The sequence below is a fragment of the Sprattus sprattus genome (genome assembly GCF_963457725.1).
Source record: "Sprattus sprattus genome assembly, chromosome: 17".
Classification (NCBI taxonomy): domain Eukaryota; kingdom Metazoa; phylum Chordata; class Actinopteri; order Clupeiformes; family Clupeidae; genus Sprattus; species Sprattus sprattus.
The window spans coordinates 13,798,588-13,814,490 of record NC_137915.1 but is presented as its reverse complement, the minus strand read 5'-3'; the positions used below and the strand labels follow the sequence as shown (position 1 = coordinate 13,814,490).

Genomic DNA, 15,903 nt, shown 5'->3' with positions numbered 1-15,903 from the left:
CGTGCAGGCGGCCGGACAATGGTGACCGGAGCAGCCCGGGAATAAAGGGGCCCGCACGCTGACAATGAGGCTTTATGAAGTGACTTCTACTCCTCACAATCACACACACCGGCTCTCAGTTTTAAAAGTATGCATACCATCACACACACACACACACACACACACACACACAATCACATTCTTACTTTTATGCAGACAACCAAAGTGCATGTCCTGAAACACACATAAATGCACTTATATGTCTTATGGTCCTGCCCAGGCACACTAAAACACAAACATCTTTATGAATATACACAAACACACACATTCAGAATGACAGGAATAAACCAGCACTAACTCTCCAACATCTGTATGGCCTTATTGCCATGCACAGGTTCGGAGCTAGTGTTTGTGGTGCCAGCTGCCCTTGCATTCTGATAGCCATCACAAAAACCTCATAAATTTGCATCTGATTTTGGCTTTATTAACCAAACAGGCAGTTTGGAAAGAAACAGACATCCCTGCCTGCCCATTATCTAGCACATGTTAACGTGCACAGTCCCATTCACAGTTCAAACACTTTGATTCAAGCAGATTAGCAGACACTGGTTACATAGTTTATATAATCCCATGACACTCATGTTTATACTGAGTTACTGACACCTACAGATACACACACACACCCACACACACACCCACACACACACACAGATACAAACACACGTACACACACACACACACACACACACACACACACACTTACGTCCAAATACAGTTCCGTTTTATCCTTAGTAAATAGGGGCACTGTGAGACGGCACTTGACAGAAGCAGCTGGAGTCAGTAAGACCATGTGAAAGGTAATGGCAATGCTTTGTTGAGGCCCAGTTTAACTGCACACACACACACACACACACACACACACACACACACACACACACACACACACACACACACACACACACACACATGTGGTCGTCTGTCTGTCCTGAATGGAGGTCTTGGACAGGCCTTGCTGGATCTGTAGTGAGTGGTCAGGCAGGCCGTGTAGAGTTTCACAGGGCCGCTGACGTGACTGGGGCCTCTTTGTGTTGCTCAGAGGGTGAATGAAATGCGTGCGTGCGTGTGTGTGTGTATGTGTGCGTTCCTGTGTGTGTGTGTTTGGGGTTAGCGTTGGCAGTTTGGACAGGTGGTTTGACAGCATAGGCGCGAGGATTGGCTCCTCTGCTGTGGCTTTACAGGACAGCTGTCTATACTAACCCCCCCCCACACACACACACACATGAACACACAAACACACACACACACACACACTCATGAACATACACACACATGAACATACACACACACAAACACATGCTAGCCACTACTACAGACTGCAGTGTGCTTACAAACACCAAGTGCTAAAAGTAGCCTTAGCATTCTTGTTTGCTTCCCTCAGTAATAATGGCCCATTGTTAACATTCTTTTATGTAGTCTTTTGGATCCTTAAATAGCCCACAAAAGTTATATGACCCGAAGCAAAATGGCCGTCTGGCCTAAACCTACCTAGTCTATGCTGTTGGTTGACCTGTGCCACTGTTTAGCAGTAGGGTTTTTCTCGTGTCTTTCTCAATTAGCCTTCTGATTGCCCTTGCCTGGCCCTGTGTTTAAAGGAGAAGCAGACTGTTTGTTGCAGTCGTGTGTTCATCCCCAAACTCTCTACTGTTTGTCCCATTTATGTCATAAAGCAAAAAGACTGAATGTCTAAGATGCTAAAGCCAGCTGGATGGCCCTGCCAGTGGTGTTTTGAGCTGCTCTTGAGACACACACACACACACACACACACACACACACTTATGATAAAAGACTAGGCTCTCTGTTGAGAGGGAGTTGGTGACCATGCCAGGACTCTCTCTTTCTCTCTCTATCTCTCTCTCTCTCTCGCTCTTTCCAGCATGATGATGATGTGTTTGTTTTTGGCACTGTGAATCAATAACATTTGTTTAGGGCCAGACCCAGCAGCCAGGAAAGGGGAAAGACTACACAGCCCTGAGAAAAGTGCTCTCTTCTTCTCTCCATTCCTCTCTCATCTCTCTCTTTCTTTCCCTCTGTTCTCAGTCTCTGTCTCTCATTCTGTCTGTCCGTCTGTCTTAATGACTGACTCAATCAAAACAGAAATAAAAACAGAGTCTTCGAATCCCCCAGACACGCCACGACTGATTTATTTTTCATCGTTGTTGTCGGCTTTCCACCCCCCCCCCCCCCCCCCCCCCCCTTTCCATCTCTGTCCTTTTTTGCCCCTTGCTGTTTTGGTGGTCTGGATCTTTCTTCAAGGCGTCATTAATCATTTCGCTCCCGTAACAATTCCATCAGAGTTGGTGTGTGTGTATGGGGGGCAGAAAGAGGGAGGCAGAGAAAGAGAGAGAAAAAAAGATGGAGAGAAGAGAAAAAGAGGAAGGGAGAGAAGGAGCGAGAGAGAGAGGGAGAGGGGGAGAGAGAGAGATTTGCAGGCTTGGAGCAGTGGACCACCCTCCTCATAGTGACGGGAAGTTGTTAGTTTAACCTGACAGGAAAGAATTTGGGAAACTTGGCAGCGAGGGGAGAGGAGAGAGAAAAGCTCCCCCTTCCTGCATTAACTGTTAATAGACTGACCATTACCTTTCTCTCCCTCCCTCCCTCTCACTCTTACTCTCTCCCTCTCCCTCTCCCTCCATCTCTGTCTTTGTCTCCATTCCATCTCCTCTCTCTCTCCCTTTCTCCTCACCCCCACCTCTCTCTCTCTTTCTCCCTCTCTGTCTCTCGCCCTCTCTCTCTTCTCTCCCTTTCTCTCTCTTTGCTTGTCAGGCACAGTCACAAATCAGGCTGACATGCAGGTGATTTAGCTCTGTCTGTTCCACCACCCACAACTAGATCCACAATTAAAGACATGCAAGCTGCAATCGCAAATATGAAGCACATGCTGTGAAATGTTGTCTGACACACAAACACACACACAAACACACACACACACACACACACACACACACACACACACGCACACGCACACATACACACACTCTATTGTATGGCATATGCTCCTTTTAGTCTCTCCCGTATAGCCGTCCTGTGTCTGTGAGCTCTGTTGTTCTTTGTGTGGACTGTTGAATGCCGTCTCTGTGTGCTTCACTGCTGAAACCCCCCCCCTAACCCCCCCAAAACCCTGTACCTGTATCAGTTACACCTGACTGGGGTGGGAGGGGGTGGGGCTCAGGTTACAGCCCGCACAATCCGGGCACCCGCTTCAGGAACACAGAGACGGCTGGTAGGTACGGGTCTGGGTGGAGTGTGTTTGTCTGTGTGTGTGTGTGTGTGTGTGTGTGTGTGTGTGTGTGTGGGTGCCGACACAAGGAAGGTTGTGTGTTAGAATGGAGGCCTTATCGCAGAGGCTGATCTTGAGTTTTCCTTATGTAGCCAAAGCCGGACAGAGACTCTGCGAGTTGTTGCTCAGTTTGTGAGATGCCGTGCTGTGAGTCAGTTAGGCAGAGGGCTGGGAACGTTGGGAGCATTGAGGCCTGACTCCGAGGTCCAGTCTGAGTTTTTAGGCCGGAGAGGATGTGGCTGTGGGCACAGATTCCCTGTCCTGCCTGTGTCTTCAAACTTGGGTGATCAGATGTCTGTGTATTGTTTGTGCCAGACCCAAGATCTAATCTCTCTCCCTCTCCCATTCTCTCCCTGTCTCTTTCTTTTTCTCCATCAGGGGGTAGTGTATGGAAGATGTCCGGACCATTAGACTGGATTCCCTGGGCCAGAAAGCGTCGGGTTCAAGCGCTCTGTGCACTGGGTGCACTTCTGCTCTGCTGCCACCAGGGCGGCGCCAGCAGCAGCACCAGCACCAGCACCAACGGTGAGTGTCCCGTTCTGCCTCCTGGCACAGACTCCTGATACCACAGAACAAGACGACAGAGGGGATTTTACAGAGCTAGCTGGAACGGGGAAAGGCTGTTCATGAGCCACTCGAGGCAGGCAGTAAGGGGGAATTCATGAATGGAAAGTGTGATGGAAAAAACAGAAGACCAGGCGGCTGCTCTTAGATGTCACTGAGTGCTAACTCAGTTTTTCCCCTTCCTCTGTCTGTGTCTAATGGCTTCAAATGCTCTGCTCCCCCACTCTACCTTCCTCTCCATCTCCTCTTCCTCCTCCTCCTCCTCCTCCTCCTCCTCTTCTCTCTCTGTTCTTTCTCATTGTTTTTTCCCTGCCTTCTGCTATGACAACCCAAACTTCCCCTCCTTCCCCTACTTCCATCTCTTGATTCTCTCTCTCTCTCTCTCTCTCTCTCTCTCTACCCCAGATGACATGCCAGTCTTCACTGAGGAGCCCATGTCTGTGGTTCAGAAGCTGGGGGGCATTGTGACCCTGCGCTGTAGCGTCCTCCCTCCCCATGCCAACATCAGCTGGCATCTGAACGGGCACGAGCTCCTTGCAGACGACTGTGCAGAGCTGGGCGTGGTCACAAAGCCCGGCTCCCTTGACATCGTGTCTCTTAGCAACAAGACTATCGGACGCTACCAGTGTGTGGCGAGCACAGCTGTAGGAGCATGTGCCAGCGTACCTGCCAATGTCACTGCAGCAAGTGAGTAACCACACACACACACACACACACACACACACACACACACACACACACCTACAGACATGTACTCTTACGCACACTCTCTCTCACACACACACACACACACCCCTACATACATGTGCACACACGCATATATATGTGCACTTCCACATGGACCCAATAAAATGCTAAGTGTAATGGACATACAAATACATACACTAACTGCCTGCCCCTCATCTAATTCCAACTTCAACCAATCGCTGACCTAAATACCTATAGACACGATCAGGAGGACACACAGGAAGCATGTGTTCACGCTGAGTTACTGGCATACACACACAGTTGAAGATATGGTGAACATTACCCTCAAAGAACACACTCAAACAGAAAGGCATGTTCTTACACACACACATACATACATGCGGACACAAGTGTATATACGTGTGTGTATATATTTGTATATATATATATATATATATGACATGTTCCTACGTAGACTATGTCTTAAGTCCATGTAAGAGGCTGTAACTACATAACCAGCTTTTACAGACAAGCAGAGAAAAAAAGCCCAAAAGGGAGCTGAACAAAACTGAACAGGAACATCGTAAGCACTGACGCGCTGCAGTAACATGATATCACACAGTCCGGAAGTGTGTGTGTGTGTGTGTGTGTGTAATTATAATGGGATATTGTGGTGGTGTGGTAGTCAGTAGTGGTTGAGTGGTAGTGGAAAGTAGCTCATGGCTGTGTGTGTGTGTGTGTGTGTGTGTGTGTGTGTGTGTGATGGTTGAGTGGCAAAGGGGAGTACAGCATGGAGTTTTCATGTGTATTAGTAGTGTGTGTGTGTATTTATGTGGTTGGTTGTGTGTGTAATTCTATGTCAATTTGTGTCTGTGTGTGTGTGTGTTCGTGTGTGTTAGCCTGTATGCTGTAGGTCAGTCAGCACAGGGGCCCTGTAGGGGAGGGGTGTAACGCGACTCTAGTATGTGTGTGTGTGTGTGGGGGTGTATGTGTGTGTGTGTTTCAGAGAAGGGGGATGCTTGGGGCCCATCAGAGACAGACCCCCTCCCTCCCCTTCACCACATTCCTCCTGAGACAGAACACACACACACACACACACACACACACACACACACAGGACGATAAGGGCTTAGGAAATATTCTCCATTTAATTGGGAAGATTGAAAGGGTCAAGATAAGAGATAACTGTGTGTGTGTGTGTGTTTGTGTGTAAGTGTGTGTGTGTGTGTGCGTGTGTGTGTGTGTTGTGGGAGAGAGAGGGCGGGCTAATAAATCAGTCCAGAGAGAAAAAAGGAGTTTTCCCTCTGTGCTCTCACAGATTGTTCCAGAGCCATTAGATAAAGTGAACAAAACATTGTGTGTGTGTGTGTGTGTGTGTGTGTGTGTGTGTGTGTATGTGTAGTGGAGTGAGAGTCTCTGGTTCCTCAGGCCAGTTCAGACAGGATCCACCTACAAGATGAGACGTGATGTCAGAGGCCCCATTTCCATCCCAACCTTAACAACTTTCTGTCACACACAGACACACACACACACACACACACACACACACACACACACACACACACACTCTCACCTCCAGTCAGTCTCTGTCTCTGTCAGCTAACTTTCTGTTTTTAAAATAGCCTCCTGTTTTGTCTTTACCCTCTCCTTAACCAACAATTTTGTCTTCTTCTCCAATCTCCATTCTATTTCTCTCCCTATTTCTCTCGCTCTCCCTCTCATTCTTTCCTGTCTCTCTTACTTTCTTTCCTCTCTCTAGCTTTCGCTCAGTATAGTCCAGATCAGATGTTAGTGATAAAGTCTCTCCTCCCAGATGATTCAGGAGTGTGTGTGTGTGTGTGTGAGAGTGTGTGTGTGAGTGAGTGTGTGTGTCTATTTGTGTTTGTGTGAGTGTGTGTGTGTGGGGGGGGGGAGGTCTGGCCTCCCCACTGGGGTCCAGACTCCACTAATACTCCCCCATGTCCTCCCTCAGCCCCTGTCTAATTTAATAAAGAGGCCTAACGTCAACGTCCCCCACGCCCCCCCCCCCCCCTCACAGAGCCCAGCGCAGGCCAGAATAGTACCTCTGGGAGCTTTCATGTGTGTGTATGTATGTGCATGCATGTCCGTTTGTGTGTAAGAGGGAAATGTGTGTGTGTGTGTGTGTGTGTGTGTGTGTGTGTGTGTGTGTGTGTGTGTGTATGTGCAGACATGTTCTATTTGTGTGTAAGAGGGAAGTGTGTGTGTGTGTGTGTGTGTTTATGTGCATGCATGTTCGTTTGTGTGTAAGAGGGTAGTGAGTGTGTGTGTGGTTGTGTTAGGCCTGTGCTGGCTGTACTGCCTGTGTTGGCTGTGTTGCCTGTGCTGCCTGTGCTTGTTGTGCTGCTTGTGTTGGCTGCGCTGCTTGTGCTGGCTGTGCTGGCTGTGCTGGCTGTGCTGGTTGACGGGGCCTTGTTCTGGTATGTGTGCGTCTGATCGCAGCCCTCTCCCCCCGGGAGCCTCGGCCTGTTTCTGCATTATTTAAAACTCCCTGCTCGAATTCCTGCTGTAGACAAGCAGCCTCCCCTCTCCTCTCGGCCTAGCCAAACACACTCACACACACACACACACACACACACACACACACACACACACACACACACGCACACACACACACACACGCATACACACACACACACACACACACACAGACTTGCATGGAAACAAAAGGATGTGATTTGTGTGGCTGCGGGTTAAATTCACATATGTGGTTGATGGAGTCCTCAAAAGCCACAAGCTTACTCACAGATCACTCATCAACTTCTTTTCCCCTTCATCATTACTTTCGCCTCTTCTCCCTCTCTCTCTCCCTCTCTCTCTCTCTCTCTCACTCTCACTCTGTCTATCTTTTTCTCTCAGTTTTCTCACAGACACGCTTTTCCTTATATATAGTCAGTGTGCACCCACCCATTTTTTTAAATGATACTGTGCAGTCGCTCTAGAATCACTGAAGGCACGAACGAAACCACACACTCCCACACTCACACACACACACACACTTTAAAAGTATCTCTCTCTCACACACACACTCATACGCACTCCCACATACACACACATTGACAGTATCTCTGTCTCATACACCCACTGGATGACTCCACAGGCTGGACCATTAAAATGATGAATGATAAGTAACCCTGCAGCATTTATGAAAGCCTGCCAAAGCAGCACTGGAAAAGGGGCTGATCCACTTTATAAATATCATTAATCCCGTCTGATTCTCAGAATCCAGGCACCAACAGGGAGCCCTGGGAGAGACTGAGCAGAGAGAGAGAGAGAGAGTGAGAGAGAGAGAGAAAATAACAGAAGAGACAGATAGAGAAGAAACAGAACAGAGAGATAGAGAGAGAGAGAGACAGAGAAAATAGCAGAAGAGACAGATAGAGAAGAAACAGGAGAGGGGGAGGGGGAAAAGGCATGCAGAGAAGAAACAGACGAACTGATAGATAGAGACAAGGGGAGTGAGAGAAAAATGAAGAGTCATTAGAGAAAGAGATGAGAAGAGACAACAGAGACGGCAGAAAGAGTGAGTGAGGCAGAGAGAGACAAGGAGAGAGAGTCTATGACTCTATGATGAGATGTACACCGTTTATGTATGTGGAACAGTGGGCAGCGGGTGCAGAGAGTGTGTGTGTGTGTGTGTGTGTGCGCTACTAAATAGCACAGGATTTATATAGTGTGTTCCTTTTGTTTACATATGTATGCTATACATACATACATTTACACACCTGCATGTTCACTCAACATACGTTCTATCTCCTACTCTGTCTCATATATACAGCCGCGGAAAAAATTAAGAGACCACTTCAAAATTATCAGATTATCTGGTTTTACTATTTATTGGTATGTGTTAAAGTAAAATGTACATTTTAGTTTTATTCTATAACCTACTGGCAACATTCCTACCAAATTTCAAATAAAAATATTGTCATTTAGATCATTTATTTGCAGAAAAATGACAATTGGTCAAAATAGCAAAATTGATGCAGTGTCTTCAGATCTCGAATAATGCAAAGAAAACAAGCTCATATTCATTTTTAAACTACACAATACTAATGCTTACACTTAGGAAGAGTTCAGAAATCAATATTTGGTGGAATAACCTTGATTTAAAATCACAACTTTCATGTGTCTTGGCATGCTCTCCACCAGTCTTTCACATTGCTGTTGGGTGACTTTATGCTACTCCTGGCGCAAGAATTCAAGCAGCTTGGCTTCTTTTCATGGCTTGTGACCATCCATCTTCCTCTTGATCACATTTCAGAGGTTTTTTATGGGATTCAGGTCTCGAAATTGGGCTGGCCATGACAGGGTCCTGATCTGGTGGTACTCCATCCACACCTTTACTGGCCTGGCTGTGTGGCATGGAGCATTGCCCTGCTGGAAAAAACACTTCTCAGAGTTGGGGAACATTGTCAGAGCAAAAGGAAGCAAGTTTTTCTTCCGGGACAACGTTGTACTTTGCCTGGCTGAGGTTTGTAAAAGACCATAAGGATTGAAAAAGCGGACTGGAGGTTCTTCTAAGTTCGTCTTCTCTGATGAGTCCGATTTCACAGTAGGTGCAAGACTCTCTGGCTTGTAGGCCTCTCCAGGTCTCCGTCTAACCATCAGACGACCATGTGTATGGCAAAGCTGAAAATTGGACTCATCAGAGAAGACGAACTAGAAGACCCTCCAGTCCGCTTTTTTCAATCCTTATGGTCTTTTACAAACCTCAGCCAGGCAAAGTACAACGTTGTCCCGGAAGAAAAACTTGCTTCCTTTTGCTCTGACAATGTTCCCCAACTCTGAGAAGTGTTTTTTCCAGCAGGGCAATGCTCCATGCCACACAGCCAGGCCAGTAAAGGTGTGGATGGAGTATCACCAGATCAGGACCCTGTCATGGCCAGCCCAATTTCGAGACCTGAATCCCATAAAAAAAACTCTGAAATGTGATCAAGAGGAAGATGGATGGTCACAAGCCATGAAAAGAAGCCGAGCTGCTTGAATTCTTGCGCCAGGAGTAGCATAAAGTCACCCAACGGCAATGTGAAAGGCTGGTGGAGAGCATGCCAAGACACATGAAAGTTGTGATTTTAAATCAAGGTTATTCCACCAAATATTGATTTCTGAACTCTTCCTAAGTTAAAGCATTAGTATTGTGTAGTTTAAAAATGAATACGAGCTTGTTTTCTTTGCATTATTCGAGATCTGAAGACACTGCATCTTTTTTGCTATTTTGACCAATTGTCATTTTTCTGCAAATAAATGATCTAAATGACAATATTTTTATTTGAAATTTGGTAGGAATGTTGCCAGTAGGTTATAGAATAAAACTAAAATGTACATTTTACTTTAACACATACCAATAAATAGTAAAACCAGTGGAACTGATAATTATGAAGTGGTCTCTTAATTTTTTCCGCGGCTGTATATACATACATACACACACTCTCTCACACACACACATACATAAATGCACACACTCACACAGACTGTATAATCTTCCCCTACATATCTTAAAGTCTTCTCTCTCTCTCTCTCTCTCTCTCTCTCTCTCCCCTCTCTCTCACACAGTGTCTCATCACTCACTCCCTCTGTACGCCAGATTTGGGTGTGTAGGGGTCTGAGGGACAGGAATTCAAGGAGGACAGAGAGTAGAAGGGAGGATGAGTTTAGGAGAGGGAGAGAAGAAGAGAGGGAGGAGGAAGAGGAGGAGGAGTGGAGGGGGGGTACAGACAGGGGGGGTTAAAGGTGTGCAGAGAGGAATGTCGGGAGGGTGGATGGGGGGTTGTGGAGGGGGCAGGCAAGGGGTAACCGTAAAAAAGGCCCTCTGATTGATTTAGCAAATGAAGCGTCACACAACCTCTCTTCCAAGAGTCCCCATCTTTCTGTCTACTTTACCCTACACACACACACACACACACACACACACACACACACACACACACACACCGCTCTTTACCCTGACATGTCCTGGTATTCTCATCTCTTGTGGAATGTGTGTGTGTGTGTGTGTGTGTGTGTGTGTGTGAGCATGCTTCTACCTATCAAAGCCAAGCCCTTAACTTCACCTCTGTGAACAGTCCATCACATTCCACTTTTGCACCCACCACACACACACAACACGTGGGAAGACTTGACGGTCCAGCTACCTAAAGGATTTTCCACTAATTACCCAGAGGATGATTGCCCCTAATGTTTTGCCGACGACACATTATGCTAACCCCCCCCCATCCCCCACCATAACCGACTTTCTCCGATGTTAGTTAGCCTCTCTCAGTCAGCTAACACCATATACACACCACTGTGGCCTGCAGCCAAGCACAGGCAAAAACAGCAAAGCACAGACACCTCTGAAAACAATGGCCCTGGGCCTGTGTTTGTTGGGGGAGATATCAACAGTTCAGGAGACACTTAATGAAGTTTGGGCTGAACTAGTTTTTTTTATGTTAAGTGTTTTTTAGTCCCTTTAGCCTTTCCCTTTTCACTCTCTCTCTCTCTCTCTCTCTCTCTCATACCACACATTGACTAGTCATCCTTGTCTTATCACGTCACAATCCAAACTGATTTTCTTTCTCTCAAAAAACACTTTCTCCATCTTTCCCTCTGATGGTATTGCACTTCTCTGGGATCGTGTGTGTTCCATGTAGCAGTGTAATATATAATTGCACTGCGTCGAGAATCCCTTTCCCGTTCTTCTCTGTTGTCCTGGCTCACCACTTAACCAGATTTGCCCTCTATCATTGCAATCCAAACTGATTTTCTTTCCCTGAAATCCAAGAGGAAGATGCCCTTTGACCCCTGCCCTCCGCCCTCATTCCAGGGCTGGGGGTGGGCAGAGGTCAGGCTCTGCAGACTCTGTGTCTCTGGGCTATTGGGCGTCTGCCCAGTCCATCTCCCAGTCAAGAGTCTGTTTCCTAGCAAGCAAACATAAATACCACAATCCATTCCTGCTGCTGCTGCCGCTGCCACTGCTGCTGGTCTGATCCAAATTGTTTTGATCTGTTGGCAGTGGCTTGCTGTGTGTCTCTGTGTGTGTGTGTGTGTGTGTGTGTGTGTGTGTGTGTGTGTGTGTGTGTGTGTGTGTGTGTGTGTGTGTGTGTGTGTGTGTGTGTGTGTGTGTGTGTGTGTGTGTGTGTGTGTGTGTGTGTGTGTGTGTGTGTGTGTGTGTGTGTGTGTGTGTGTGTGTGTGTGTTTGAATCCGTGAAGGAATCTAGTAGCATAATAGCACAAGAGAGATCTGGGTTTTGTTGCTGGTTGTCTTGACATTGGCCTTACACACTCTCCCTTTTCTCTGTGTGTGTGTGTGTGTGTGTGTGTGTGTAGAGCTGCGTGACTTTGAGCGTGATGACCAGCAGGACATTGAGGTGGATGAGGGGAACACTGCGGTCATTGAGTGCCACCTGCCTGAGAGCCAGCCCAAAGCCCAGGTGCGCTACAGCGTCAAGCAGGAGTGGCTGGAGACCTCCAAAGGTAGGACCCTCTAATGGTCTCTTTCCTATTCCTATTTCTCTGTCTCTCTCTCTCTCTCTCACTCTCACTATCTGTAGCTGCCAATGTCTTTGTCTGTCTCTACCCTTCTTTCCCTAATGCCTCACTTTGTCACTGTAACTCACTTGCTATTTTGTTCTTCTGGCTTAACAATGCCTTCCCTCATTTCCCTCTCTGTAAGTTAAAGGTCCTATTTCTCTCTCTCTCTTTCTCTTTCTCTCCCTCCTTTACCCCTCTATCTCACTCTTTCATTCCTCTCTGCCCTCTCTTTCCATCTCTCTCCTTTCCTCCCTGTTGTCTTTCTGCCAGAGCCCTGGAATTCCTAATCATATTTTATCTGTGCCATCATAGCTGTGTAGATAAGCCAGTTATCTAGGGAATGTTGAAACATGGGAATACTTTTGTTTATTTTCTTCCCTAATTTATTTCTGTCGTCTTTTTCCCCTTCTCTTTAAATCCTCTTCTGCTAGCTGTGCTGGTATGTGGCAGCCTGGCAGCTGGTTTTGCTCAGTCTCGAGAACGCCCTCTAGTGGTGGTCTGTGGGAGTTGCCCTGAGACTCAAGAGCAGTGTTGTGTGATCCTGCTGCCAGGCTCTTAAGAGCAGTAGAGCATTTATACGTTTCTCCTTGCTTAAACTGGAGATGGAAAGTCCTGTTGGGTTTATTGAGTCCACCATCTGAGTCTGCTCATTAGCCGAACGCAGATGTCGAAGTGATGAGTGAAATCGGCTCGTTTATTGCATCACTGGAGCAAATCGTGGCAGGACTTTAGCTTTCTGATTCTGGAATGTTCCACCCTTTGGCTGCAATACAGCGTCGTTCAATTACATCATGTCATGGCTAAACCCCTTGATAAGCCTAGAAGTGTAAAGACCGAACACCTGAAGCTCCGTAGTTCCAAAAGCAGAATCCAGACGCACTATGTCAGTGGTGGTGAGGGTGAAAACAAAAACATACAGCAACTTTGGTGTTTGGTCTCACTGTGGCTCTCTGTCTCTTTAGGGAACTACCTGATTATGCCATCAGGGAATCTGCAGATAGCCAATGCCACCCAAGAGGATGAGGGAGCATATAAGTGTGCAGCCTACAACCCTGTCACCCAGGAGGTGAAGACCTCCATCTCCGCTGACAGGCTGCGTATTCGACGTAAGTGAACAACATGCTTTGGATCTAGAATGTATTTCTTTCCCATCCAAAATATCAATGTAATAATCAAAGCAATGAAATAGTATCCTATTTTATATAAACATAAAGTCTGAAAGACGTAGCTACTTATATACAGTTTCTTTTGATTCTTAATGGGCTCTCTCATTGACTGTAAAAACTACATTTCCCATCATCTCCTAGGCTCAACCTCTGAGGCGGCTCGCATCATCTACCCTCCGGACTCGCGTTCCATCATGGTGACCAAAGGCCAACGGCTGGTGCTGGAGTGCGTCGCCAGTGGCATCCCCACTCCGCAGGTCACATGGGCCAAGGACGGCTTGGACCTGCGTCACCATAACAACACGCGCTTCCTCCTCAGCAACCTGCTCATCGACACAACCACCGAGAGCGACTCTGGCACATACGCGTGCCACGCCAACAATGGCATCGGCTTGCCTGGCACGGCCACCGTCCAGTACGATGTGCAGGTTTTTGGTGAGTATGGAAACCCGGAAGGAGGAGAAGTCACTAAATGTAGAGACGCCCCTAAAATCTATAGAACTCTGATCCTGGAAACTAGGAAGGATAATCAGTCCCTAGGCTGTTGGATCTCTCATGCAGACATAAAGGCATGCCATGTCTGTTCATAAAGTCGTAAGGCTCATAACTGACAGTGAACCAAGCCAACCACAAGGTTACGCAACAGAGGCTTTCGTCTTCCACCAACAGCAAAGCACCGTGCCTTTTAAAGAGGGGGTAAAGCAATGCAGTCAGTGTGTCTGGCGTCTGCTCTCTTTTCTACTATACAGCTCGGCCTGTGACAGGAGACAGGAAGGTCGAGAGCATGGATTAGCTTTCAGCAAGAGTGAGCAAATGAGAGCGATTGCGCGATGTGTGTGTGTGTGATTGGTGTGTGAAAGAAAGCCAGCCAGTGAGTGAGTAAAATAGAGGAAATGTGTGTTTATTAAAGAGATGTGTTTGTGGCGAGAGACACAGTCAGTGAGTTACTGCAACAGAGTATGTGTGTGAGAAAGACATTGTGTGCATTAAAGAAAGAAATAGAGAGGGAGCATGTCAGTGACTTAATGAAAGCGTAAGTGTGTGAAAGAGGCATTGTGTGTGTGTGTGTGTGCGTGTGTGTTTTAAGAGTGAGTCATTTGAAATGGCGGGGCCCTGATTGCACTGGAGTTGTTTTTGTGGGCTCGTCTCCCGGCAGTGTGGCCTAATTAAGCCCAGACGTTCTCCGCTACTCTTAACGAGCTCGCCTCCCTCTGTCTGATTCACGGGCAGCCAACCATCAAGTACTGTGGCAGCCCTCTGCAGCTCTCTGTCTCCACACACACATACACACACACACACACACACACACACTGACACACACCCATGTATTAGCACACACAAACATACAGATTAGAAAGTACTAGAACCTCCAACCCTTAAACACACGTGTATGTACATAAGGTCCCTCACTCACTCATAGGACTCTTTTTCAGAAACAGTAGTCATGATAAAGTAATGAGTATACACTCATTACACACACTGAGTGACATCTGTACGTGTAGTAGCACACACTGACGCACACATTAACAAGTACTAGCGTCCCCCCAACACACACATACACACACTCATGCATGTACTTGCATGGGTGTTGTCAGGCTCCCACTCTTTTTCAGAAACCGTAGTCTGTGTACACACTCCTTACACACACACACACACACACACACACACACACACACACACACTCACACACATGGTGCCTGTATGTGTACAACTGCAGAAAAAAGCATTTAAAGGGAAATTAGTTTACAGCCTTCATGCTTCATGTATGATAATGTCAGGGTCCACAAACTAACATTTTTGTGTTTTTTCTCTCTCTCTCTCTCTCTCTCTCTCCGTCCTCAGAGCCCCCTCAGGTGCGTGTGGAGCTGCAGCAGCCGGAGGCAGTGTGGGGCGACACGGTGCGCTTCGTGTGCCAGGTGCGGGGCAAGCCGGTGCCCAGTGTGGTGTGGCTGCACAACGCCCGTCCGCTGGCCGCCTCGCCGCGGCACCGTTTGGTGGCACGCACCCTCCGCGTGCTCACTGTGGGCCCCCAGGACGACGGCATCTACCAGTGCCTCGCCGAGAATGGAGTGGGCAGCTCGCAGGCCGCTGCACGACTCCTCACCCTGCCAACTGGTACGTTGCCCTAGTTACCCAAGGGTTGTGTGTATGAGTGTGTAATGTGGGCAGTGTGGTACAGTGTGGTATTTTTTGTGTGTATTTTAATCTGTGTTGAAAGACAATCAGAAGTGGCAATCCAAATAAAATGTGTGTGTGTGTGTTGTGGGAAAAGTTCCAAGTTTTTCAGTGCTCTGGGGGAATTGTATTTTTTGGGGGGAGGGTTAGTGATGGTGCTGGGTCAGGTTGAGACGGCTGGCCCTAATGAAGGGGTGGGGCTCCCAGGAGAATAACACACAGATGATGAGAGCAGCGCTGGAGGAGATGATGTGGAGCGATCATCCATGAAGCTGGATGTTGAAGTCGGGATGTTTTTATAACTGGGGGAGTTGATGATTGCAGAGAATGGTATTTTGTGTCCCAGTATTTCTTATTTAAAAAAACAAAAACAAAACGCTTGGAGTTGCATGAATCAGATGAGAAAGCATATTCCAACATGTCCGACTGCAAGCTGCTTGTGGTGTGTTTAAATGGGGCTCTGAAGTA

The 15,903-nt window shown here is 47.3% G+C and overlaps 1 protein-coding gene across 2 annotated transcripts in view; it reads left to right on the top strand.

The window, feature by feature from the left end:
• The window catches only part of boc (BOC cell adhesion associated, oncogene regulated), a 34,534-nt gene that overhangs the window by 9,830 nt on the left and 8,801 nt on the right, over positions 1–15,903 (top strand). The window contains exons 1-7 of one of the 2 annotated variants that reach the window (XM_080855178.1): positions 3,239–3,259; positions 3,695–3,841; positions 4,286–4,567; positions 11,891–12,037; positions 13,057–13,200; positions 13,402–13,695; positions 15,103–15,375. In XM_080855178.1, coding sequence (XP_080711304.1) covers positions 3,712–3,841; positions 4,286–4,567; positions 11,891–12,037; positions 13,057–13,200; positions 13,402–13,695; positions 15,103–15,375 — 1,270 coding nt within the window. In that variant the 5' untranslated portion in view covers positions 3,239–3,259; positions 3,695–3,711. Of the gene's footprint in view, positions 1–3,238; positions 3,260–3,694; positions 3,842–4,285; positions 4,568–11,890; positions 12,038–13,056; positions 13,201–13,401; positions 13,696–15,102; positions 15,376–15,903 lie in introns of those variants that run through there. The other variant, XM_080855177.1, reaches the window with a different exon arrangement.